The 26,532-nt window shown below is 51.3% G+C and overlaps 1 protein-coding gene across 7 annotated transcripts in view; it reads left to right on the forward strand.

The window, feature by feature from the left end:
• cplane1 (ciliogenesis and planar polarity effector 1) overlaps window positions 1–26,532 on the forward strand; it is a 254,280-nt gene that overhangs the window by 47,990 nt on the left and 179,758 nt on the right. For all 7 annotated transcript variants that reach the window (XM_072592860.1, XM_072592875.1, XM_072592868.1 and 4 more), the window contains 7 exons: window positions 1,826–1,906; window positions 2,164–2,292; window positions 4,743–4,916; window positions 6,007–6,235; window positions 14,501–14,652; window positions 15,997–16,214; window positions 23,610–23,774. In XM_072592860.1, coding sequence (XP_072448961.1) covers window positions 1,826–1,906; window positions 2,164–2,292; window positions 4,743–4,916; window positions 6,007–6,235; window positions 14,501–14,652; window positions 15,997–16,214; window positions 23,610–23,774 — 1,148 coding nt within the window. The remainder of the gene's footprint in view (window positions 1–1,825; window positions 1,907–2,163; window positions 2,293–4,742; window positions 4,917–6,006; window positions 6,236–14,500; window positions 14,653–15,996; window positions 16,215–23,609; window positions 23,775–26,532) is intronic.

Consider the following 26,532-nt stretch of genomic DNA (forward strand, 5'->3'; position numbering starts at 1 on the left):
TCTCAGTCACCTGCTCCTGCTTTTCCCCTGTGGGACTTCAGCTGTTCTCTTTTTCAGGTATTTTATAATTCTCCTTTGGAAGCATTAGTAAACCAGCCTCCCCCCACACTCTCAGACAGGACATTCCAGACCCTAACCCCTCGAGTAAACCAGCCTCCCCCCACACTCTCAGACAGTACATTCCAGACCCTAACCCCTCGAGTAAACCTGCCTCCCCCCACACTCTCAGACAGTACATCCCAGACCCTAACCCCTCGAGTAAACCTGCCTCCCCCCACACTCTCAGACAGTACATTCCAGACCCTAACCCCTCGAGTAAACCTCCCCCTTCCCTCACCCTTTCAGACAGTACATCCCAGACCCTAACCCCTCGAGTGAACCTGCCTCCCCTCACCCTCAGACAGTACATTCCAGACCCTAACCCCTCGAGTGAACCTGCCTCCCCTCACCCTCAGACAGTACATCCCAGACCCTAACCCCTCGAGTGAACCTGCCTCCTCTCACCCTCAGACAGTACATTCCAGACCCTAACCCCTCGAGTGAACCTCCCCCTCCCCTCACCCTCTCAGACAGTACATTCTAGACCCTAACCCCTCGAGTGAACCTGCCTCCCCTCACCCTCAGACAGTACATTCCAGACCCTAACCCCTCGAGTGAACCTCCCCCTCCCCTCACCCTCAGACAGTACATTCCAGACCCTAACCCCTTGAGTGGACCTGCCCCCCCACCTTTTGAAGTAAATGCCATCATTGCATTTGCCTTCCCTATGATGTAGTGAACCTGTAAGGTCTGCATGAGGTCTCTAAATCACTCTGCTCTAGCTCTCTGCAGTCTTTCTAGTTTTCTTGCCAAAGTGCATGACTTCACACTTTCCCACATTATATTCCATCTGCCAAGTTTTTGCTCACTCACTTTCCCTGTTTTTATCCCTCTGAAGACTGGCATCTTCACCAGTACCTTTCCAATTATTTTGTAGCATCCACAAACTTGACTATTGTACATTCAGTTTCTTCATCCAAGTCAGTAATGTGTATTGTATATAATTATGACCCTTGTACTAATCCATGTGCCATTCCACTCATTACAGGTTGTCATTTTGAAAATGTCCCCTGCTTTTCCCAACACCTTGTTTCTCTGTTCATCAATTCTTTGTTGATGCTAATAGACTACCTTCAGTGCCAGCAGTGTTATTGAGTAATTTAACATTGGCACTTTAAAATGCTTTCTGGAAATGCAGCTATATTACACCCACTGATTCCCTTCTATCTATCCTGCTTGTTACAACTTCAAAGAATTCGACTACATTGTTTGGGCATGATCTGGGGCCGAATTTGTGACCTGCAAAGGAGGAGAATGCAGGGCTACAGGGAGAAGGTGGGCGAATGTTGGGAAAAATGTAACTCTAGTCGTGCACCTTAACCACCCTTTGAAAGTGCACCACATGCACATGGGGTGGCACTGTGGCTCAGTGGTTAGCACTGCTGCCTCACAGTGCTCGGGACCCAGGTTCGATTCCCGCCTCAGGCGACTGTCTGCGTGGAGTTTGCACATTGTCCCTGTGTCTGTGTGGGGTTCCTCCGGGCACTCCAGTTTCCTCCCACATTCCAAAAGGTGTTCCAGTTAGGTGTATTGGCCAGAGTGTTAGGTGCATTAGCTGGGGTAAATGTAAGGAAAATGAATCTTGGTGAGTTACTCTTTGGAGGGTCGGTGTGGATTTGTGGGCCTGCTTCCACACTGTAGGGAATCTAATCTCTACCATTCAGCTAAAGCTGATCACTGGGGATAAAAGCTGTTATTTCACTGCTCTGTTGTGTCTTGTTTGGAGGTGAGGAGAACTTCCTTCTGGGCTCGTACCTGGAGGCTGTGCACATCTGGAGAGCTGCGCTTCAAGAAGAGATGGGCAGAGGTAGGTGGACCCAGCTGAAACTGCAGTTGTCGCGACAGCTCTTCTGTCCTGGGGTTGCAGACATTTCATTCATTCTTTCTCTGGATGAAACTCACTTTCCCCTTGAGCGCCCAGAACCCTAGCCTACTGTATCCTTCTCTGTTTTGCTGCACCCTGTTCAGCTTTAGCCTGGCTTGCTGTTACATCTCTTGGTGTTGTGTTGCAGCCCAGTGCCTCTGGCCTAACACTGGGTACTCCTCCTGTTTCATTGAATACAGATGGGAGGAGAGTGAGTTACTTGCAGACTCGATATAGCCTGGCTATTCTTTACACCCACCTCTACCTCTACAATCTCAGAGCTGCTCAAGACTTTTGCGAACACCTTGTAAGACAGATATTAAACCAAGGTGAGTCCGGGATGTCTCAAGGTAAGATATATGTCATAGTGTTACAGTGTAGTATATGGCCCTGTGTGTGATGTCAGTGTATTGCAGTGTGGGTCTGTGTCTGCAATATTAGCGTGTTACAGCATTGGTCTGTGTGTGCGATATCAGTGTATTACATTATGGGTCTGTGTGTGCGATACACATGTGTTACAGTGGGGGTCGGTGTGTGCACTACCAGTGATACAATGTGAGTGTGTGTGCACTCTTAGTGTGCTACAGTGCAGTTGGTGTGTGTGATGTCGGTGTGTTACAGTATGGGTCCGTGTGTACAATATCAGTGTGTTACAGTGCGGGTCTGTGTGTATGTGATGTCAGTGTGTTACAGTATGGGTCCATGTGTACAATATCAGTGTGTTACAGTGTGGGTCCATTTGTGTGCTATGTGTGTTGCACTACATGTCAATGTGTGTGATATCAGTGTGCTACACTGTGGGTCGGAGTGCGTGATATGTGTGTTACAGTGCAGGTCTGTGTGTGTGTGATGTCATTGTGGGTCTGTGTGTGTGATGTCAGTGTGTTACAGTATAGATGTGTCTGTGTGATGTCAGTGCGTTACAGTGTGGGTACGCGGTGTGATGTCAGTGTGGGTCCGTGTATGTGACGTCAGTGTGTTTCTGTGTGGGTCTATGTGTGTGATGTTCGTGTGTTTCAGTGTGGTTTGTGTGTGTGATGTCAGTGTGTTTCAGTGTGGGTCTTTGTCTGTGATGTCAGTGTGTTACAGTGCGGGTCAGTGTGTTACAGTGCGGGTCAGTGTTACAGTACGAGTCTGTGTGTGCGATATCAGTGTGTTACAGTGCAGGTCAGTATGTGTGATATCAGTGTGTTACAGTGTGAGTCTATGTGTGCGATATCAGTGTGTTACAGTGTGGGTCTATGTATGTGATATCGGTGTGTTACAGTGCGGGTCAGTGTTACAGTACAAGTCTGTGTGTGCGATATCAGTGTGTTACAGTGCAGGTCAGTATGTGTGATATCAGTGTGTTACAGTGTGAGTCTATGTGTGCGATATCAGTGTGTTACAGTGTGGGTCTATGTATGTGATATCGGTGTGTTGCAGTGTGGGTGTGTGTGTGATGTCAGTGTGTTTCAGTGTGGGTCTGTCAGTGTGTTACAGTGTGGGTACGCGTGTGTGATGTCAGTGCATTACAGTGTGGGTCTGTGTGTGTGATGTCAGTGTGTTACAGTGTGGGTCTGTGTGTGTGATGTCAGTGTGTGTGATGTCAGTTTGTTACAGTTTGTGTGTGTGTGTGATGTCAGTATGTTTCAGTGTAGATGTGTCTGTGTGATGTCAGTGCGTTTCAGTGTGGGTCTGTGTGTGTGATGTCAGTGTGTGTGATGTCAGTTTGTTACAGTTTGTGTGTGTGTGTGATGTCAGTATGTTTCAGTGAAGATGTGTCTGTGTGATGTCAGTGCGTTTCAGTGTGGGTCTGTGTGTGTGATGTCAGTGCGTTTCAGTGTGGGTCTGTGTGTGTGATGTCAGTGCGTTTCTGTGTGATGTCAGTGCGTTTCAATGTGCGTCTGTGTGTGTGATGTCAGTGCGTTTCAGTGTGGGTCTGTGTGTGTGATGTCAGTGCGTTTCAGTGTAGATGTGTGTGTGTGATGTCAGTGCGTTTCAATGTGCGTCTGTGTGTGTGATGTCAGTGTGTTACAGTGTGCGTCTGTGTGTGTGATGTCAGTGTGTTACAGTGTGGGTCTGTGTGTGTGATGTCAGTGCGTTTCAGTGTGGGTCTGTGTGTGTGATGTCAGTGCGTTTCAATGTGCGTCTGTGTGTGTGATGTCAGTGCGTTTCAATGTGCGTCTGTGTGTGTGATGTCAGTGCGTTTCAATGTGCGTCTGTGTGTGTGATGTCAGTGCGTTACAGTGTGGGTCTGTGTGTGTGATGTCAGTGCGTTTCAGTGTGGGTCTGTGTGTGTGATGTCAGTGCGTTTCAATGTGCGTCTGTGTGTGTGATGTCAGTGTGTTACAGTGTGGGTCTGTGTGTGTGATGTCAGTGCGTTTCAGTGTGGGTCTGTGTGTGTGATGTCAGTGCGTTTCAATGTGCGTCTGTGTGTGTGATGTCAGTGTGTTACAGTGTGGGTCTGTGTGTGTGATGTCAGTGCGTTTCAGTGTAGATGTGTCTGTGTGATGTCAGTGTGTTACAGTGTGGGTCTGTGTGTGTGATGTCAGTGTGTTTCTGTGTGGGTTTGTGTGTCTGATGTCAGTGTGTTACAGTGTGGGTCTGTGTGTGTGAGAGATGTCAACGTGTTACAGTGCGGGTCTCTGTGGGCGATCACAGTGCTGCAGTGTGGGTTTGGGTGTAGTTCATGTATCGGCTTTTGCTCTCTCTCTCCCATGATCTCGCTCCCTCTGTCTGTCTGTCTGTCTGTCTGTCTCTCTCTCTTCCATTTTGAATTTAGTGTATTTCTGTACAGAGATGCCTGGGCTGGTACCGGACGTCTCGGTGGTACTTGACGTTGGGCTGGATGCTGCTCTCGCTGTGATACAATCACTTGCCCGTTTCATGGCTCTGTACTTCAGTAACCAGCCTGTGTTTGTGATGCCACCTCACCATATCGACACCCTGCCACCTCTGCATTGCAAAGCAGGTGCGACTGTGTTCTGACATTCCTCAGCGAGATGGCACCAACTGTGCTCAAACTGACAGTCAGGGTATTTGCCAGTATCTGGGCTCCTTGTAAACTGTACTGAGGGTGGGAAGTGGCACCAGAGGAAAGTAGTGTCTGGACGTGGCATTGTCACAGAGCTGCCTGGGCAGGAAGGGGGTCGGTGCTTACTGGGAGGGTTTGGGTGAAGTGTCGGTTGGAGTGTTAAGCACTGTCTGGACGGGGGTCTTTTATAGTGAGTCTCCTAAAGGGGTCTAGGAGAAAGTGAGGACGACAGGTGCTGGAGATCAGAGTAGAGAGTGTGGTGCTGGAAAAGCACAGTAGGTCAGGCAGCATCTGAGGAGCAGGAGAGTCGATGTTTCGGGCATAAGCCGTTCATCAGGAATGAGGCTTGTGGGCTGGGGCTGAGAGGTAAATGGGGGTGGAGGGTTGGGGGTGGGGGGTAGAGTTGGGGTGGGGGGTAGAGTTGGGGTGGGGGTAGAGTTGGGGGTTGGGGGTAGAGTTGGGGGTTGGGGGTAGAGTTGGGGGTTGGGGGTAGAGTTGGGGGTTGGGGGTAGAGTTGGGGGTTGGGGGTAGAGTTGGGGGTTGGGGGTAGAGTTGGGGGTTGGGGGTAGAGTTGGGGGTTGGGGGTAGAGTTGGGGGTTGGGGGTAGAGTTGGGGGTTGGGGGTAGAGTTGGGGGTTGGGGGTAGAGTTGGGGGTTGGGGGTAGAGTTGGGGGTTGGGGGTAGAGTTGGGGGTTGGGGGTAGAGTTGGGGGTTGGGGGTAGAGTTGGGGGTTGGGGGTAGAGTTGGGGGTTGGGGGTAGAGTTGGGGGTTGGGGGTAGAGTTGGGGGTTGGGGGTAGAGTTGGGGGTTGGGGGTAGAGTTGGGGGTTGGGGGTAGAGTTGGGGGTTGGGGGTAGAGTTGGGGGTTGGGGGTAGAGTTGGGGGTTGGGGGTAGAGTTGGGGGTTGGGGGTAGAGTTGGGGGTTGGGGGTAGAGTTGGGGGGGGGTAGCTGGGGAGGTGGTACACCCAGCCTGCATGCCAGAGCTTGCCTGTCACTGCTGTAACTGTTTGCCATTGTGTTTCTGATCAGGTTGCTTTCCCCGAGTGGTCTTCCTGCGGCAGTGCCGTGTCTCACGGGCAGTACGAGAACAGCAGCTGTCCTCCACCTGGAGTGTGAAGTACACAGTCGAACTGCTGCTGCTCAGCAGGCTGGTTCCTGAAGCTGTCTGGTTTGCCTCCTGTCTTGGGGACTGGAAGAGTTCGGTGGTGCTGGGGCTGGCTTTCAGTCTGCACTGCCAAAACCTCCCTGAGCCTAGCAGGTAAAAGCCTGGTCATCTGCTCCCTCTGTCATATGGGCTTCCTGTCCAGAAACCCAAACTGTGCCGTCTCTCAACAGCCTTGAGAGGCTGGTCTGGCCTCTCGTCCATTATTTGTGAATTGATGATAAGGCAGGGATTGAGCACTCGGTCACTGCATTATTTGCGAGAGTGTTTTGAAATGACAGAATATTTTATCAGATAAAAACCAAAAGAACTGTAGATACTTTAAAGCAGAAACAAAAGCAGAAATTACTGGAAAAGCTCAGCAGGTTTGGCAGCATCTGTGGAGAGAAATCAAAGTTCATGTTTCAGGTTGAGTGATCCTTCCTCAGCACTGATGGTAATGAGCAAAATGTTGGATTAAATGCAGAAGGTAAGGTGGAGGGAGGGGCTAAGGGGTAAATGATAGGTGTGGATAGAGCCCAAAGTGAGAGAAGAGCAGTTGGACAGACAAGAGAGTTAATGGAGACTGTTAGTGGCTAACAGTAGGTACTGTGTAATGGCAGCCTATGTGATACCAAGGCCTGGTGTGTGGGATTGGGGTAAGGACATGGGAGAGCTCAAGCCCTAAGGTTGTTCACATTGATATTAAGTCTGGAAGGCTGCAGGGTCTCCAAGCGGAAAATGAGGTGGTGTTCTCCCAGCTTGTGCTGAGCTTCACTGGAGCACTGCAGCAAGCCTGAGACAGAGATGTTGGCCTGGGAACAGGGTGGGGTGTTGAAGTGGCAGGCAGCTGGAAGCTCAGGGTCATTTTTGGGGCCAGAATGTAGGTGTTCTGCGAAGCAAGTCTATGCTTCGATTCTCCCAATGTGGAGGAGACACTACATTGTGAGCAGTGAATGTGATAGACCAGATTGGGTGAAGTGTAGGTAAAGCACCACTTCACCTGAAAGATGTACAGTATTTGGGCCAAAAGAGAGATGAGGTCCTGCAAATGTAGTTCAGGGAGTTAGGTAGGAAGTTGAAAAGCAGGACCTCTCAGGTTATAATCTCAATTACTTCCTGTGTCACGTACCAGTGAGGTTAGGAATAGGAAGAAAGTACAGTTAAATACATGACTAAAGAGCTGGTGGAAGAGGAAGGGGTTCAGGTATGTGGGTCAATGGGATGTCTTCTGGGGCAGGAGGGACCTGTACAAGAAGGATGGGTTGCACCTAACCTGGAGGGGCACCAGTATCCTGGCATGGAGATTTGCTAGTGCCACTCAGGAGGGTTTAACCTCGTGTGGCGGGGGAGGTGGGAACCAGAGCAATAGCTCAACAAGTAAAATGACTGAGGTGAAGTTAGAGACTAAGGTCAGTAAGGCTAAGAGGAAGAACAGACAGGGAGAGGCCATTGAACACAGCTGGACTGGTGGTCTAGGGTGTATTTGTTTTCATGCGAGGAGGATGACAGGGAAGGCAGGTGAATTTAGAGCTTAGGTTAATAAAGGTAACTTTGATGTTGTGGTTATTACAAAGACTTAGTTGAAAGAGGGACAAGACTGGCAGCTTAACAGTTGAGGATTTAGTCATTTCTGCAAGCTAGAGAAGGATGTAAAATGGTTGGGAGAGTTCGGTTCCTGATCAGGGAGATTATCGCGGTGATACTAAGGGAGGACACCTTGGAGGGCTTATCCACTGTGGCCTTACGGGTGGACCTCAGGAATAGGAAATACACAGTCACTTTGGGATTATTCTACAGGCCTCCCAACAACCAGCAAGAGATAGAGAGTCGATAGGGAGGAGGCTGGAAGAACACAGCAAGCCAGGCAGCATCAGGAGGTGGAGACATTGACGTTTCAGGTGTAACCCTTCTTCAGGACTGGGGGTGGAATGGAAAGCCTTCTTCGCTGCCCTGTCTACCTGGGACCCCACTTTGAGAGAACCATGCACCTGAACCCCAATGTCCCTCTGTTTCACTCCACTCCTTAAGGCCCTACCATTCACTGTGAAACTTCTACCTTGATTTGACTTTCCAAAATGCAAGACTTCACACTTAACTATCTTCAACTCCATTTGCCATTTCTCAGCCCACTTTCCCAGCTGATCAAGGTCCTGCTGCAATTTCTGAGAACCTTCCTCTCTGTCCACGGTACCACCTATTTTAGGGTCATCCTGCCTTGTGCATTCCCATCGAAATCACTGATATCGACAACAAACAGCAATGGGCCCAGCACCGAGCCCTGAGACACTCCACTAGTCACAGGCCTCCAGTCCGACCAGCATCCTTCCACTATTACCCTCTGCTCCCACCATCAAGCGAATTGTGTATCCAATTTGCTACCACCCCCCCATTCCACCATCCCCCCATTCCATGCAATCTAACCTTCCAGAGCAGCCGACCATGTGGAACCTTATCGAAGACCTTATTTAAATCCATATAGACTACATCTACCGCCCTGTCCTTGTCAACCTTCTTGGTCACTTCATCAAAGAACTCTAACAAATCTTTGAGAATAGATCTCCCAATCACAAAGCCATGCTGACTACTCCTGATCAAACCCTGTCTTTCCAAATGTGTGTATATCTTATCCCTGAGAATCTTCTCGAGTAACTTACCCACCACAGATTTTAAGCTTCCTGCTCTATAGCTCCCAGGTTTTTCTTTGCTTCCCTTCTTGAATAAGGGCACAGCATTTGCTACCTCCAGTCTTCTGGGACCTCACCCATGGCTAACAATGATGCAAAAATATTAGCCAGGGCCCTGCAATTTCTTCTCTCATTTTGGATATATCTGGTCAGTACCAGGAGATTATCCACCTTCATAGATTCTACTACATCCAACACTTCTACTGTCCCCAAGATATGACCACTAACTTGCTCAAGTTCCCAAGCCGTCATGTCTTTCTCCATGATAAACACAGAGGAGAAATCTTCATTGAGGATCTCGCTTACCTTCTGCAGTCCTACACCTACATGTCCACTCTGGGACTTGAGGGGTCCTATTCTCTACCTCGTTTTCCTTTGATGTACTTAAAAACCTCCTTGGATTCACCCTGATCTTCTTAGCCATGGCTATCTCGTGCCCCCTTTTTGTCCTCCTGATTTCCTCCTTCAGTAAACTCCTGTATCCGCTGTCTACCTCCAGGGATTCCCTTCAACCCAGCTACGCCTGAGCCACGCCTCCTCCTTTCTTCTGGTCAAAGCTTCAATATCTCTTGTCATCCAGGATTCCCTATTCCTGCCAACCTTGCTGTTTACCCTCACAGGAATATATAGACCTTGAACTCGAGCTATCTCACTTTGAAAGGCCTCCCACTTGCCGGAGGTCCCATTGTCTGCAAACAAACTGCTCCAATCAATCCCCACAAGCTCCTGTCTAATTCCATCAATAGTCACCCTGCCCCAATGTAGAACTTGATCCTGTGGACCAGTTTTGTCCCTCTCCATAACTATTTTAAAATTATTAGAACTATGGTCATTGTTCTCAAAGTGCTCCCCCACTGTCACCTGTCCTGCCCTATTTCCCAAGAGTAGGTCAAATTTTGCCCCTTCCCAAGTGGGACACTCTATGTACTGTTGCTGCTTCCAAAGTGAAGTGATTCACGTTGGTTGGAGTAACCGGAATGCAAAGTACTGGGCTAATGGTAAGATTCTTCGTAGTGTAGATGAGCAGAGAGATCTCGGTGTCCAGGTACACAGGTCCTTGAAAGTTGCCACCCAGGTTGATAGGGTTGTTAAGAAGATATACAGTGTGTTAGCTTTTATTGGTAGAGGGGTTAAATTTCAGAGCCATGAGGTCATGCTGCAGCTATAGAAAACTCTGGTGCAGCCATACTTGGCGCGTTGTGTATACTTCTGGTCACTGCTTATAGGAAGGATATGGAAGCTTTGGAAAGGGTTCAGAGGAGATTTGTTAGGATGTTGCCTGGTTTGGAGGGAAGGTCTTATGAGGAAGGTCTGAGGGACTTGAGTCTGTTTTCATTCGAGAGAAGAAGGTTGAGAGGTGACTTAATAGAGACATATAAGATAATCAGAGGGTTCGATAGGGTGGACAGGGAGAGCCTTTTTCCTCAGATGGTGATGGCTAACACAAGGGGACATAGCTTTAAATTGAGGGGTGATAGATATAGGACAGATGTCAGAGGTAGTTTCTTTACTCAGAGAGTAGTAGGGTGTAGAACGCCCTACCTGTAACAATAGTAGACTTGAGAGAGTGGTGCTGGAAAAGCACAGCATTTCAGGCAGCATCCAAGGAGCAGGAAAATTGACGTTTCGGGCAAATGCCCTTCATCAGGAAGTAGGAGACTCAGCAGTTTTAAGGGTGTCTAAATAGCCATTGGATAAACATATGGATGAAAATGGAATAGTGTAGGATTGATGGGCTTCAGATTGGTTCCACAGGTCGGCGCAACATCAAGGGTCAAAGGGCCTGTACTGCGTTGTAATGTTCTATGTTCTATACTGCTTGAGGAAACTTCCCTGAATACACTTAACAAATTCCACCCCATCTGAGCCCTTAACTCTGTGGCAGTCTCAGTCTATATTAGGGAAGTTAAAATCCCCTACTATGAAAACCCTATTGCTCCTGCAAGTCTCCACAGTCTCCCTTCACATTTGTTCCTCTTGTTCCTGTTGACTATTTGGGGACCTATAGTACAACCCCAACAACATTACCATCCTTTTCTTATTTCTGAGCTGCACCCACAAAGCCTCACTGGATGATTCTCCAGTTATTTCGTCTCTGATCACTGCTTTGATACTCGTCCTAATCAAAACTGTAACTCCCTCTCCCCTCCTTCCACTGCCTCCGACCCACCTAAAGCACCTTTACTCTGGTACATTAAGCTGCCAGTCTTGTCCCTCCCTTAGCCAGGTTTCTGTAATGGCTATAATATCTCAGTCCCACACACCCCTCCATGCCCTGAGTTCATCGGCCTTACCTGTCAGCCCTCTTGCAATGAAATATGTGCCATTGAATCCAGCAGGTTATCCTTACTCCCTGTCATGTTCCAGCTGGACCTGTCTCTTTGCTTTACTAGTTCTGATTACTGTATCTCCATCCGGCCTCACACTTGCCTCCCTGCTGTTGAGGATCCCACCCCCCTGCTCATCTAGTTTAAACCCTCCCTTGCAGCACTAGCAAAGCTGGCTGCCAAGATATTGGTCCCCTCAAGCTCAGATGCAATCTGTCCCTCTTGAACAGGTCACCTCTGCCCCAGAAAGCATCTTGGAGACAAAAGAAGGTTACTGGGGAAACATAGTTCAATCATACCAGGCCACAGGATTCAATGAGCTATCTCTTTTGCTTCCCAAGACCTTCTGATCTCCTTTGAGGATTCATTCACCTCTCCACAGAAGGATAATTATAATTACTTGCACTCCTCTTTGAGCTGCTGATCAAAGGCAAGCATGCACGCCAAATGATGGCTGAATAAAACTGGCTTTCTTCGGGCTTGAGTTGCTTTTAATGCAGAGAGATCGAAGCTGCTTCTCCAGCAGTCTGGAGCCTTCTCCTGTTCTATCACATACGCTCATGCAGTTCAGCCACCCCAGAGCCAATCAGGGGACTGGTTGTCGGGCTGATAATTTCAGCTATTCACAAGTTGTCACAACTGCATGACCCACTCAGCAATCCTGGAGAAATCACTTGGCACCCATCAGTGCTTTTGTGCTTTATGTCTCCTCCCATACTGCTTCCAAAGCAACTGTGTAAACACAACTCATAATGAGTTCCAGTGACTGGTTTTCAAAAGTACAGCTATTCCTTCCACACTCCTTGGTTTGAATACAGTCCTTTTCCTATTTCAGTCAACAACCAAGACTAAAGGAAAAGAAGAAAGTGTGGTCTGTCCAACAGCTTGCTTACTGTTGTAGTCTGTACCACGTAAACTTCGAACATTGCTACAGGTCATTCTGCTAGAACGTGGTTTTTGTCAACATGGATTCGCTGTAACGGTGTAACGAGCATTAGGGTCGCTGTTTCTAAAACTCAAACTTTTAAAACATGTTGGCTGAAGCGCGATTGCATCACCAACACTTTCACTGTTAGTTGTATTGAGTGATTCTTGTACAGCATGGGATCGTACAGGAATGGGACTATTGTACCGTAGAGGAAATGATGGTTCTTTATGAACCACTCTGCCAGTCTGTCCTACCACCTTCAATGATTTATGCTCATGTACCCCCAGGTCCCTCAGCTCTGCACCCTCTTTAGAATTATACCCTGAATTTTATTGAGTCTTGTTTCACATCTTTCACACTGAGCTTCATCTGTCATCCTCCTGTCAACCCATCAACTTCACAATGTGTACTAAAGTTCCTGGTAGCCTTACATTTGACACCTTTTCAAGTGTTATAGAAACAGAATTAGGCCATTCTGCCCATTGAGCCTGCTCCAACCCTAATCTATGACTGATCATCTCCTCAGTGCCATTTCCTGCAGTATTTCCATATTCTTTGATGTCACTAGTTATCAGGAAACTTGATTTCTGCTCAATGATTGAACTCAAAGTCCTCTGTGGTAGAGAATTCCTGAGATTCACCACCGTCTGAGCAAAGACATTCTTCCTCCTGTCAGCCTGAAATGGCCAGCTCTTTATAACGTAAAACAACACCCAAATTGGTAGGGAGGTAAGTTGTCAGAGGGATATAACCAGTTTACAGTCAGATATTAACATGCAAAATAAATGTGCAAAAAAATTGGCAAATGGAGTAAAGTATGGGAAAATGTGAAGTTGTTCATTTTGGAAGGGAGAAGAAAAGAATAGAATATTATTTAAATGGATTTGCAAATATTTGTTCACATAAAATGTGCCAAAGCTAGCACATGGGCTGCAGGTCATCAGAAGGCTAAATGATTGTTAGCCTTTATTTCAAGGGGGTTGGAGAATAACAGGAGGGAAGTCACTCCAATTATACAAGGTGCTAGTGAGACCACATCTGCATTACCCCAAACTGTTTTGTCCCTCGATTTAAGGAACATATTATTTCATTGGAGGCGGTTCAGAGCAGCTTCACCAGGTTGATCCCTTATACGGCTGGATTGTATTATGAGTAAAGGTTAAACAGGTTGGACTCCCCTCACTGGGGTTTAGAGAGTGAGAGGTGATCTCATTGAAACATATCAGATTCTTAAGGACTTGTCAGGGTCAATGCTGAGAGAGTGTTCCCCCTCAGGGGAGAGTCTGGGACCTGAGGGTACAGTCTCTGAATAAAGGGACACCAATGTCAGACTGAGATGGGGAGGAATTCCTTCTCTCAGAGGGTTGGGAGTCTTTGGAACTCCTTGTCACAGAGAGAGCTGTGGGGGCAGAGTCCTCGGGGATATTTAAGGCTGAGAGAGATTCTGGATCAGTCACTGGGTCAAGGGGAAAGAGCAGGAAAGTGGGTGTGAGGAATGTCGGATCAGCCATGATCCTATTGGGTGACAGAACAGAATGATGGGTGGAACAACCTATCCCTGATGTTACCTCTTATGGCCTTATTTCTGGACTCACCAACCTTTGAAAAGATAACTCCATCCACCCTGTCGCAGTGATATCTCCCTCCACCCTGTCGCAGTGATATCTCCCTCCACCCTGTCGCAGTGGTATCTCCCTCCACCCTGTCGCAGTGGTATCTCCCTCCACCCTGTCGCAGTGATATCTCCCTCCACCCTGTCACAGTGGTATCTCCCTCCACCCTGTCGCAGTGATATCTCCCTCCACCCTGTCGCAGTGGTATCTCCCTCCACCCTGTCGCAGTGGTATCTCCCTCCACCCTGTCGCAGTGATATCTCCCTCCACCCTGTCGCAGTGATATCTCCCTCCACCCTGTCGCAGTGGTATCTCCCTCCACCCTGTCGCAGTGACATCTCCCTCCACCCTGTCGCAGTGACATCTCCCTCCACCCTGTCGCAGTGACATCTCCCTCCACCCTGTCGCAGTGACATCTCCCTCCACCCTGTCGCAGTGACATCTCCCTCCACCCTGTCGCAGTGACATCTCCCTCCACCCTGTCGCAGTGACATCTCCCTCCACCCTGTCGCAGTGACATCTCCCTCCACCCTGTCGCAGTGACATCTCCCTCCACCCTGTCGCAGTGATATCATTAGTTGTCTGGTTTTGAGTTGGAATGTGGATGACAAACCTGTAGTAGTTCAGTGGGGTTGTGCAGGAGCCATTACAGTGCTGCGTATGAGTGTGAATGTGTGAGAGTTTGTGAATGTGAGTGAGTGTGTGTGTGTGTGTTTTAGTGTAAGTCTGTGTCAGTGGGCGTGGCCTATCTTTGGGGAAGATTGGGGGATGGGCAATAGCTTTGGAATTGGTTTTGCTTGAATTTGCATTATTTGGTGTTTCCGAAGGAACTGGAGAATACTGCATTTACCATCGGCCCTGCAGCCCTGGCGAATCTTCCAGGATAAATTGCAGGCTCTGCTGGGCTGTGCACACATCAGGGTGGTGTCTGTGGATGGCTGCACCATGGCTTCAGGAAGTGACTCGAAACAATCAGCAGGTGAGTTAACAACAGAATCAGCACCACCCAAAACTGGTTCAATCTTGAAGAGAGTAGGAACCACTTGGACGTTGCAGTGGGATACGTTCTCTTTAGCAGGTTAAATGAGGGGTAGAGTCAGTGATGGGGGATTAGAGTGGTGCTGGAAAAGCACAGCAATTCAGGCAGCATCCGAGGAGCAGGGAAATCGACATTTCGGGTAAAAGCCCTTCATCAAGAATAGAGGCAGGAATCCTCCAGGGTGGAGAGATAAATGAGAGGAGAGTGGGGGTGGGGAGAAAGTAGCATAGAGTACAATAGGTGAGTGGGGGTGGGGATGAAGGTGATAGGTTAGAGAGGAGGGTGGAGTGGATAGGTGGGAAGGGAGAAAGGCAGGTCATGAGGGTGGTGCTGAGTTGGAAGGTTAGAGCTGGGGTGAGGTGGGGGAAAGGGAAATGAGAAAACTGGTGAAATCCACGGCTCCCCACTCAGCCGAGGACATGGAGGTCCTGGGCCTCCTTCACCGCCGCTCCCTCACCACCAGACGCCTGGAGGAAGAACGCCTCATCTTCCACCTCGGAACACTTCAACCCCAGGGCATCAATGTGGACTTCAACAGTTTCCTCATTTCCCCTTCCCCCACCTCACCCCAGCTCCAATCTTCCAGCTCAGCACCGTCCCCTTGACCTGTCCTACCTGCCTATCTGCCTTTCCACCTATCCACTCCACCCTCCTTTCTGAACTATCATCTCCATCCCCACCTCCATTCACCTATTGTACTCTATGCTACTTTCTCCCCACCCCCACCATCCTCTCATTTATCTCTCCACCCTTCAGACACCCTGCCTGTATTCCTGATGAAGGGCTTTTGCCCGAAATGTCGATGTTCCTGCTCCTCAGATGCCTTTCCAGCACCACTCTAATACAGAATCTGGTTTCCAGCATCTGCAGTCAATATTTTTACCTCAGTGATGGGGGGGGGGAGGGGAGCAGAGTGTATATGGAGCTGTGGGAGAGGGGGGAGGGGAGCAGAGGGTATATGGAGCTGTGGGAGAGGGATGAAATTGGGGGGTGTGGAGTCAGTGATGGGGGTAGAATGTACATGGGTATTTAGGAGGAGGGAAATGGGTGGGTCGAGTCAGTGATGAGGGGGAAGAATGTACAGGGCTCCTCACCTCTGTTGTGAAAGGTATAAACCATCACTCAAACTGCATTGTCCTTTCCCTGGGGTCATTCTGAACGGTGTCTGAGAACCTGTCTCTGATCTTGGGAGAATGTACAGTGTATGATGCAGTCCATGATGGATTTGACACTTGCATATTCCATGAAATTTACTGTTTCCCCATTTCTGTCCGTGTTTTGCAGATTCCATTGAGGAAGGGGATGCAGATGTGCTGTTTCTCTCAGTCCAGGAGATTTTGAAAGCAGCGGTAATGGTCAATGCAGATGTGCTGACAGAGACCTTTCAACTTTTGATGGAGGCAGCAAAGGAGCATGGGAGCACCCTGCCTGGGTTGGTTCCTGATGGCCTGTACCTCCCTGCACCTCCGTTATATTGTCCTCAACCTGCTACTGATACAGAGGTGAGTGTGGTGATCAGGGAACACAGTGACACGGAGGGGAGTGTGGTGATCAGGGAACACAGTGACACGGAGGTGAGTGTGGTGAGGGAGAACACAGTGACACGGAGGGGATTGTGGTGATCAGGGAACACAGTGACACGGAGGGGAGTGTGGTGAGCAGGGGAACACAGTGACACGGAGGGGAGTGTGGTGATCAGGGAACACAGTGACACGGAGGGGAGTGTGGTGATCAGGGAACACAGTGACACGGAGGGGAGTGTGGTGATCAGGGGAACACAGTGACACGGAGGGGAGTGTGGTGATCAGGGGAACACAGTGACACGGAGGGGAGTGTGGTGATCAGGGGAACACAGTGACACGGAGGTGAGTGTGGTGATCAGGGGAACACAGTGACACGGAGGGGAGTGTGGTGAACAGGGAACACAGTGACACGGAGGGGAGTGTGGTGATCGGGGGAACACAGTGACACGGAGGGGAGTGTGGTGATCAGGGAACACAGTGACACGGAGGGGAGTGTGGTGAACAGGGAACACAGTGACACGGAGGGGAGTGTGGTGATCGGGGGAACACAGTGACACGGAGGGGAGTGTGGTGATCGGGGGAACACAGTGACACGGAGGGGAGTGTGGTGATCAGGGAACACAGTGACACGGAGGGGAGTGTGGTGATCGGGGGAACACAGTGACACGGAGGGGAGTGTGGTGATCAGGGAACACAGTGACACGGAGGGGAGTGTGGTGAACAGGGAACACAGTGACACGGAGGGGAGTGTGGTGATCAGGGAACACAGTGACACGGAGGGGAGTGTGGTGATCAGGGGAACACAGTGACACGGAGGTGAGTGTGGTGATCAGGGAACACAGTGACACGGAGGGGAGTGTGGTGATCAGGGAACACAGTGACACGGAGGGGAGTGTGGTGATCAGGGGAACACAGTGACACGGAGGTGAGTGTGGTGATCGGGGAACACAGTGACACGGAGGGGAGTGTGGTGAACAGGGAACACAGTGACACGGAGGGGAGTGTGGTGATCAGGGGAACACAGTGACACGGAGGTGAGTGTGGTGATCAGGGGAACACAGTGACACGGAGGGGAGTGTGGTGAACAGGGAACACAGTGACACGGAGGGGAGTGTGGTGATCGGGGGAACACAGTGACACGGAGGGGAGTGTGGTGATCAGGGAACACAGTGACACGGAGGGGAGTGTGGTGAACAGGGAACACAGTGACACGGAGGGGAGTGTGGTGATCGGGGGAACACAGTGACACGGAGGGGAGTGTGGTGATCGGGGGAACACAGTGACACGGAGGGGAGTGTGGTGATCAGGGAACACAGTGACACGGAGGGGAGTGTGGTGATCGGGGAACACAGTGACACGGAGGTGAGTGTGGTGATCAGGGAACACAGTGACACGGAGGGGAGTGTGGTGATCGGGGAACACAGTGACACGGAGGGGAGTGTGGTGAACAGGGAACACAGTGACACGGAGGGGAGTGTGGTGATCAGGGAACACAGTGACACGGAGGGGAGTGTGGTGATCGGGGAACACAGTGACACGGAGGGGAGTGTGGTGAACAGGGAACACAGTGACACGGAGGTGAGTGTGGTGATCAGGGAACACAGTGACACGGAGGTGAGTGTGGTGATCGGGGGAACACAGTGACACGGAGGGGAGTGTGGTGAACAGGGAACACAGTGACACGGAGGTGAGTGTGGTGATCAGGGAACACAGTGACACGGAGGTGAGTGTGGTGATCGGGGGAACACAGTGACACGGAGGGGAGTGTGGTGATCAGGGAACACAGTGACACGGAGGGGAGTGTGGTGATCAGGGAACACAGTGACACGGAGGGGAGTGTGGTGAACAGGGAACACAGTGACACGGAGGGGAGTGTGGTGATCGGGGGAACACAGTGACACGGAGGGGAGTGTGGTGATCGGGGGAACACAGTGACACGGAGGGGAGTGTGGTGATCAGGGAACACAGTGACACGGAGGGGAGTGTGGTGATCGGGGAACACAGTGACACGGAGGTGAGTGTGGTGATCAGGGAACACAGTGACACGGAGGGGAGTGTGGTGATCGGGGAACACAGTGACACGGAGGGGAGTGTGGTGAACAGGGAACACAGTGACACGGAGGGGAGTGTGGTGATCGGGGAACACAGTGACACGGAGGGGAGTGTGGTGAACAGGGAACACAGTGACACGGAGGTGAGTGTGGTGATCAGGGAACACAGTGACACGGAGGTGAGTGTGGTGATCGGGGGAACACAGTGACACGGAGGGGAGTGTGGTGATCAGGGAACACAGTGACACGGAGGGGAGTGTGGTGAACAGGGAACACAGTGACACGGAGGTGAGTGTGGTGAGCGGGGAACACAGTGACACGGAGGGGAGTGTGGTGATCGGGGAACACAGTGACACGGAGGGGAGTGTGGTGAACAGGGAACACAGTGACACGGAGGTGAGTGTGGTGAGCGGGGAACACAGTGACACGGAGGGGAGTGTGGTGAGCGGGGAACACAGTGACACGGAGGGGAGTGTGGTGATCGGGGGAACACAGTGACACGGAGGGGAGTGTGGTGAGCGGGGAACACAGTGACACGGAGGGGAGTGTGGTGATCGGGGAACACAGTGACACGGAGGGGAGTGTGGTGAACAGGGAACACAGTGACACGGAGGGGAGTGTGGTGATCGGGGAACACAGTGACACGGAGGGGAGTGTGGTGAACAGGGAACACAGTGACACGGAGGTGGGTGTGGTGATCAGGGAACACAGTGACACGGAGGGGAGTGTGGTGAACAGGGAACACAGTGACACGGAGGGGAGTGTGGTGAACAGGGAACACAGTGACACGGAGGGGAGTGTGGTGATCGGGGGAACACAGTGACACGGAGGGGAGTGTGGTGAGGGGGAACACAGTGACACGGAGGGGAGTGTGGTGAGGGGGAACACAGTGACACGGAGGTGAGTGTGGTGAACGGGAAACACAGTGACACGGAGGGGAGTGTGGTGATCAGGGAACACAGTGACACGGAGGGGAGTGTGGTGAACAGGGAACACAGTGACACGGAGGGGAGTGTAGTGAGGGGGAACACAGTGACACGGAGGGGAGTGTGGTGAACAGGGAACACAGTGACACGGAGGGGAGTGTGGTGAGGGGGAACACAGTGACACGGAGGGGAGTGTGGTGATCAGGGAACACAGTGACACGGAGGGGAGTGTGGTGAACAGGGAACACAGTGACACGGAGGTGGGTGTGGTGATCAGGGAACACAGTGACACGGAGGTGAGTGTGGTGATCGGGGAACACAGTGACACGGAGGGGAGTGTGGTGATCAGGGAACACAGTGACACGGAGGGGAGTGTGGTGAGCGGGGAACACAGTGACACCGAGGGGAGTGTGGTGAACAGGGAACACAGTGACACGGAGGGGAGTGTGGTGATCAGGGAACACAGTGACACGGAGGGGAGTGTGGTGATCGGGGAACACAGTGACACGGAGGGGAGTGTGGTGATCGGGGAACACAGTGACACGGAGGGGAGTGTGGTGAACAGGGAACACAGTGACACGGAGGGGAGTGTGGTGATCAGGGGAACACAGTGACACGGAGTTGAGTGTGGTGATCAGGGGAACACAGTGACACGGAGTTGAGTGTGGTGATCGGGGAACACAGTGACACGGAGGTGGGTGTGGTGATCAGGGAACACAGTGACACGGAGGGGAGTGTGGTGATCAGGGGAACACAGTGACACGGAGGGGAGTGTGGTGATCGGGGAACACAGTGACACGGAGGGGAGTGTGGTGAGCAGGGAACACTGACACGGAGGTGAGTGTGGTGATCAGGGGACACAGTGACACGGAGGGGAGTGTGGTGATCAGGGAACACAGTGACACGGAGGGGAGTGTGGTGAACAGGGAACACAGTGACACGGAGGGGAGTGTGGTGAACAGGGAACACAGTGACACGGAGGGGAGTGTGGTGAACAGGGAACACAGTGACACGGAGGGGAGTGTGGTGAACAGGGAACACAGTGACACGGAGGGGAGTGTGGTGAACAGGGAACACAGTGACACGGAGGGGAGTGTGGTGATCGGGGGAACACAGTGACACGGAGGGGAGTGTGGTGAACAGGGAACACAGTGACACGGAGGGGAGTGTGGTGATCGGGGAACACAGTGACACGGAGGGGAGTGTGGTGATCGGGGGAACACAGTGACACGGAGGGGAGTGTGGTGAACAGGGAACACAGTGACACGGAGGGGAGTGTGGTGAACAGGGAACACAGTGACACGGAGGGGAGTGTGGTGAGGGGGAACACAGTGACACGGAGGTGAGTGTGGTGATCGGGGAACACAGTGACACGGAGGGGAGTGTGGTGATCGGGGAACACAGTGACACGGAGGGGAGTGTGGTGAGCAGGGAACACAGTGACACGGAGGTGAGTGTGGTGATCAGGGGACACAGTGACACGGAGGGGAGTGTGGTGAACAGGGAACACAGTGACACGGAGGTGAGTGTGGTGATCAGGGGACACAGTGACACGGAGGGGAGTGTGGTGAGCAGGGAACACAGTGACACGGAGGGGAGTGTGGTGAGCAGGGAACACAGTGACACGCAGGGGAGTGTGGTGAACAGGGAACACAGTGACACGGAGGGGAGTGTGGTGAACAGGGAACACAGTGACAAGGAGGGGAGTGTGGTGATCGGGGGAACACAGTGACACGGAGGGGAGTGTGGTGAACAGGGAACACAGTGACACGGAGGGGAGTGTGGTGATCAGGGAACACAGTGACACGGAGGTGAGTGTGGTGATCGGGGGAACACAGTGACACCGAGGGGAGTGTGGTGAACAGGGAACACAGTGACACGGAGGGGAGTGTGGTGATCGGGGGAACACAGTGACACGGAGGGGAGTGTGGTGAACGGGGAACACAGTGACACGGAGGGGAGTGTGGTGAACGGGGAACACAGTGACACGGAGGTGAGTGTGGTGATCGGGGAACACAGTGACACGGACGGGAGTGTGGTGATCGGGGGAACACAGTGACACGCAGGGGAGTGTGGTGAACAGGGAACACAGTGACACGGAGGTGAGTGTGGTGAACAGGGAACACAGTGACAAGGAGGGGAGTGTGGTGAGCGGGGAACACAGTGACAAGGAGGGGAGTGTGGTGAGCGGGGAACACAGTGACACGGAGGGGAGTGTGGTGATCAGGGAACACAGTGACACGGAGGGGGGTGTGGTGAACAGGGAACACAGTGACACGGAGGGGAGTGTGGTGATCAGGGGACACAGTGACACGGAGGGGAGTGTGGTGAACAGGGAACACAGTGACACGGAGGGGAGTGTGGTGATCGGGGGAACACAGTGACACGGAGGGGAGTGTGGTGATCGGGGGAACACAGTGACACGGAGGGGAGTGTGGTGATCGGGGAACACAGTGACACGGAGGGGAGTGTGGTGATCGGGGGAACACAGTGACACGGAGGGGAGTGTGGTGATCGGGGGAACACAGTGACACGGAGGGGAGTGTGGTGATCGGGGGAACACAGTGACACGGAGGGGAGTGTGGTGATCGGGGGACACAGTGACACGGAGGGGAGTGTGGTGATCGGGGAACACAGTGACACGGAGGTGAGTGTGGTGATCGGGGAACACAGTGACACGGAGGGGAGTGTGGTGATCGGGGAACACAGTGACACGGAGGTGAGTGTGGTGAGGGAGAACACAGTGACACGGAGGTGAGTGTGGTGAGGGAGAACACAGTGACACGGAGGGGAGTGTGGTGATCGGGGGAACACAGTGACACGGAGGGGAGTGTGGTGAGCAGGAAACACAGTGACACGGAGGGGAGTGTGGTGAACGGGGAACACAGTGACACGGAGGGGAGTGTGGTGAGCAGGAAACACAGTGACACGGAGGTGAGTGTGGTGATCAGGGAACACAGTGACACGGAGGTGAGTGTGATGATCAGGGAACACAGTGACACGGAGGGGAGTGTGGTGATCGGGGAACACAGTGACACGGAGGGGAGTGTGGTGATCGGGGGAACACAGTGACACGGAGGGGAGTGTGGTGAGCAGGAAACACAGTGACACGGAGGTGAGTGTGGTGATCGGGGGAACACAGTGACACGGAGGGGAGTGTGGTGATCAGGGAACACAGTGACACGGAGGGGAGTGTGGTGATCGGGGGAACACAGTGACACGGAGGGGAGTGTGGTGAGCAGGAAACACAGTGACACGGAGGGGAGTGTGGTGATCAGGGAACACAGTGACACGGAGGGGAGTGTGGTGAGCAGGAAACACAGTGACACGGAGGGGAGTGTGGTGATCGGGGAACACAGTGACACGGAGGGGAGTGTGGTGATCAGGGAACACAGTGACACGGAGGGGAGTGTGGTGAGCAGGAAACACAGTGACACGGAGGGGAGTGTGGTGATCAGGGAACACAGTGACACGGAGGGGAGTGTGGTGATCAGGGAACACAGTGACACGGAGGGGAGTGTGGTGATCGGGGAACACAGTGACACGGAGGGGAGTGTGGTGATTGGGGAACACAGTGACACGGAGGTCACCTGACATTAGCACAGCCTCAGAGTGAAGGGCTGACCCTTTACAATGAAGACGTGGAGGAGTGTCTTCAGCCAATGGGTGGGGAATCTGTGGATCTCATTGCTGTAGAGAGCTATGGAGGGCAAGTCATTGTGTGTATTTAAGACAGAGATGGATTCTTGATGAGTGAGAGATCAAGGGTTACGGGGAGAAGACGGGACAACGAGCTGGAGAAACATAGCAGACAGGATTGGATGGTGAAGCCGACTCACTGAGCCCAATGGTCTCGTTCTGCTCTTCTGTGTTATGCTCATATTAGACTAGCTTTCTCATTTCCACATTTCCTGCCAATCACATTTGAACCAATCCCTGAGGCATTAGCCGTAGTCTTGGAATACCTAGTCCAATGATATGACCAACCATAACCACCTCCCCTGTCGAGAGTGGTTGTGATGAGCATTACCAGAATGAGGTTCCAGTGAATGCACCTGATGAGGCTTGTATAACTTTTTACAATTTGCAGTGTTGCAGTGCAGGTGAGACAGTGCTTTTGTTTCTTAAAAATCACACTGACTCCCCCAAGCTGAGGCCATCAGAGCTGACAGAGTTTCTGGAAGTCAGGAGACATGTGAAAGAGTAGACTGCAATTGAAAGCTAAGGGTTTGGGTTCTAACAGTGGCAGATTGCAGCGAGGACAATGAGCAATCAGACTGGATGACATCTGTAGAAATCCCCAGTTTATGCTATGTACTCTTGCTTATAGACAGTTTCTTATCTGGATTAATATTTATGCAGTTATGGAATTAATTCTGAATCTCTTCCATCTTCAGAGCACTGCACAGGATTCTGGATTATACGCAGAGAAAGCTGCTCGGCACAAGTTGTCAGACATCATCCAGCGGCAGCTCCTGCTATTCAGGGCTGCTCGCTGCTCGCTCCCAGCAGCACACTGGTACATCAACAAACTCCGATATGCTCAAAAAGTCATGAATAAGGTAAATCTGAATAGCCAGAGGCACTCCCAACAAGAGATGAGCAGTTCCTGCCTCATCTGTGTCTCCCTCTGGCCTTTTAAAGGAAATAAATAGTCAGCAGTCCAATTGAATACAAAATAAGCTTGAAGTAGGAGACAGAGGGTAATGGTGGAAGGTGGATTTTCAGCCTGGGGGCCTGCCACCAGCAGTGTTCCACACGGATCAGTACTAGATCCATTGTGGTTTGTCATTTAAATGAATGATTTGGATGAGAATATTGGAGGTATGTTTAATAAGTTTGCAGATGTCACCAATATTCGTGGTATAGTGGACAGTGAAGAAGGTTATCTAAGGTTACAAAGAGATCTTGATCAGTTGGGTCAATGGGCTGAGAAATGGCAGATGGAGTTTAATCCTACCATGAATTCAAGGTATTGCATTTCAGTAAAACCAGCAAGGGGCAGGACTTATACAATTAATGGCAGGGCCCTGGGGAGCGTCCGAGAAAAGAGAGGTGCAATGATTCAGGGACGTAGTTCTTTGATATTTGAGTCACATGTAGACAGGGTGGTTCAGAAGGCATTTGACGTACTTGCCTTCCTTGCTGAGACCTTTGAGAAGAGGAGTTAGGACACCATGCTGAGGTTGCACAGGATACAGGTGTGGTAAAAACAAGGGCTGCAGATGCTGGAAACCAGAGTTTAGATTATAGTGGTGCTGGAAAAGCACAGCAGGTCAGGCAGCATCTGAGGAGCAGGAAAATCGATGTCTCGGGCAAAAGCCCTTTATCAGGAATAGAGGCAGGAAGCCTCCAGGGTGGAGAGATAAATGAGAGGGGAGATGGGGTGGGGCAAAAGTAGCATAGAGTACAATAGGTGAATGGGGGGTGGGGATGGGGGTGATAGGTCAGAGGGGAGGGTGGAGTGGATAGGTGGAACGGAAGATAGGCAGGTAGGACAGGTCATGACGGTGGTGCTGAGTTGGAAGGTTGGAGCTGGGGTGAGGTGGGCGAAGGGGAAATGAGGAAACTGTTGAAGTCCACATTGATGCCCTGGGGTTGAAGTGTTCCGAGGTGGAAGATGAGGCGTTCTTCCTCCAGGCGTCTGGTGGTGAGGGAGCGGCGGTGAAGGAGGCCCAGGACCTCCATGTCCTCGGCAGAGTGGGAGGGGGAATTGAAATGTTGGGCCACGGGGCGGTGTGGTTGATTGGTGCGGGTGTCCCAGAGATGTTCCCTGAAGTGCTCTGCTAGGAGACGTCCAGTCTCCCCAATGTAGAGGGGACCGCATCGGGAGCAACGGATACAATAAATGATATTAGTGGATGTGCAGATAAAACTTTGATGAATGTGGAAGGCTCCTTTACGGCCTTGGATGGAGGTGAGGGAGGAGGTGTGGGCGCAGGTTCTGCAATTCCTGCGGTGGCAGGGTAATGTGCCAGGATGGGAGGGTGGGTTGTCGGGGGGCGTTGATCTAACCAAGTAGTCACGGACGGAACGGTCTTTGTGGAATGCAGAAAGGGGTGGGGTGGGAAATATATCCCTGGTAGTGGGGTCCGTTTGGAGGTGGCGGAAATGTCGGCGGATGATGTGGTTTATGCAAAGGTTGGTAGGGTGGAAGGTGAGCACCAGGGGCGTTCTGTCCTTGTTACGGTTGGAGGGGTGAGGTCTGAGGGCGGAGGTGCGGGATGTGGACAAGATGCGTTGGAGGGCATTTTTAACCACGTGGGAAGGGAAATTGCGGTCTCTAAAGAAGGAGGCCATCTGGTGTGTTCTATGGTGGAACTGGTCCTCCTGGGAGCAGATATGGCGGAGGAATTGGGAATACGGGATGGGATTTTTGCAGGAGGTAGGGTGGGAAGAGGTGTAATCCAGGTAGCTGTGGGAGTCTGTGGGTTTGTAAAAAATGTCAGTGTCAAGTCGGTCGTCATTAATTGAGATGGAGAGGTCCAGGAAGGGGAGGGAGGTGTCAGAGATGTTGGAATAGGTTATCCTTACTTCAGTTGTTGGTAAAGTGTTGGGAAAGGTGATAAGGGATAGGATTTATTATCATCTAGAAAAGAATAATTTGATTAGGGATAGTCAGCACGGTTTTGTGAAGGGGAGGTCGTGCCTCACAAACCTTATTGAGTTCTTTGAGAAGGTGACCAAACAGGTAGATGAGAGTAAACCGGTTGATGTGGTGTATATGGATTTCAGCAAGGCATTCGATAAGGTTCCCCACAGTAGGCTATTGTACAAAATGCGGAGGAATGGGATTGTGGGAGATATAGCTGTTTGGATCAGTAATTGGCTTGCTGAGAGAAAACAGAGGGTGGTGGTTGATGGGAAATGTTCATCCTGGAGTCCAGTTACCAGTGGTGTACCACAAGGGTCAGTGTTGGGTCCACTGCTGTTTGTCATTTTTATAAACGACCTGGATGAGGGCGTAGAAGGGTGGGTTAGTAAATTTGCAGATGACACTAAGGTCGGTGGAGTTGTGGATAGTGCTGAAGGATGTTGTAGGTTACAGAGAGACATAGAGCTGGGCTGAGAGGTGGCAAATGGAGTTTAATGCAGACAAGTGTGAGGTGATTCACTTTGGTCGGAGTAACCGGAATGCAAAGTACTGGGCTAATGGTAAGATTCTTGGTAGTGTAGATGAGCAGAGAGATCTCGGTGTCCAGGTACACAGGTCCTTGAAAGTTGCCACCCAGGTTAACAGGGTTGTTAAGAAGACATACAGTGTTTTAGCTTTTATTAATAGAGTGATCGAGTTCTGGAACCATGAGATTATGCTACAGC

Source organism: Chiloscyllium punctatum, chromosome 2 (assembly GCF_047496795.1).
Source record: "Chiloscyllium punctatum isolate Juve2018m chromosome 2, sChiPun1.3, whole genome shotgun sequence".
Lineage (NCBI taxonomy): Eukaryota > Metazoa > Chordata > Chondrichthyes > Orectolobiformes > Hemiscylliidae > Chiloscyllium > Chiloscyllium punctatum.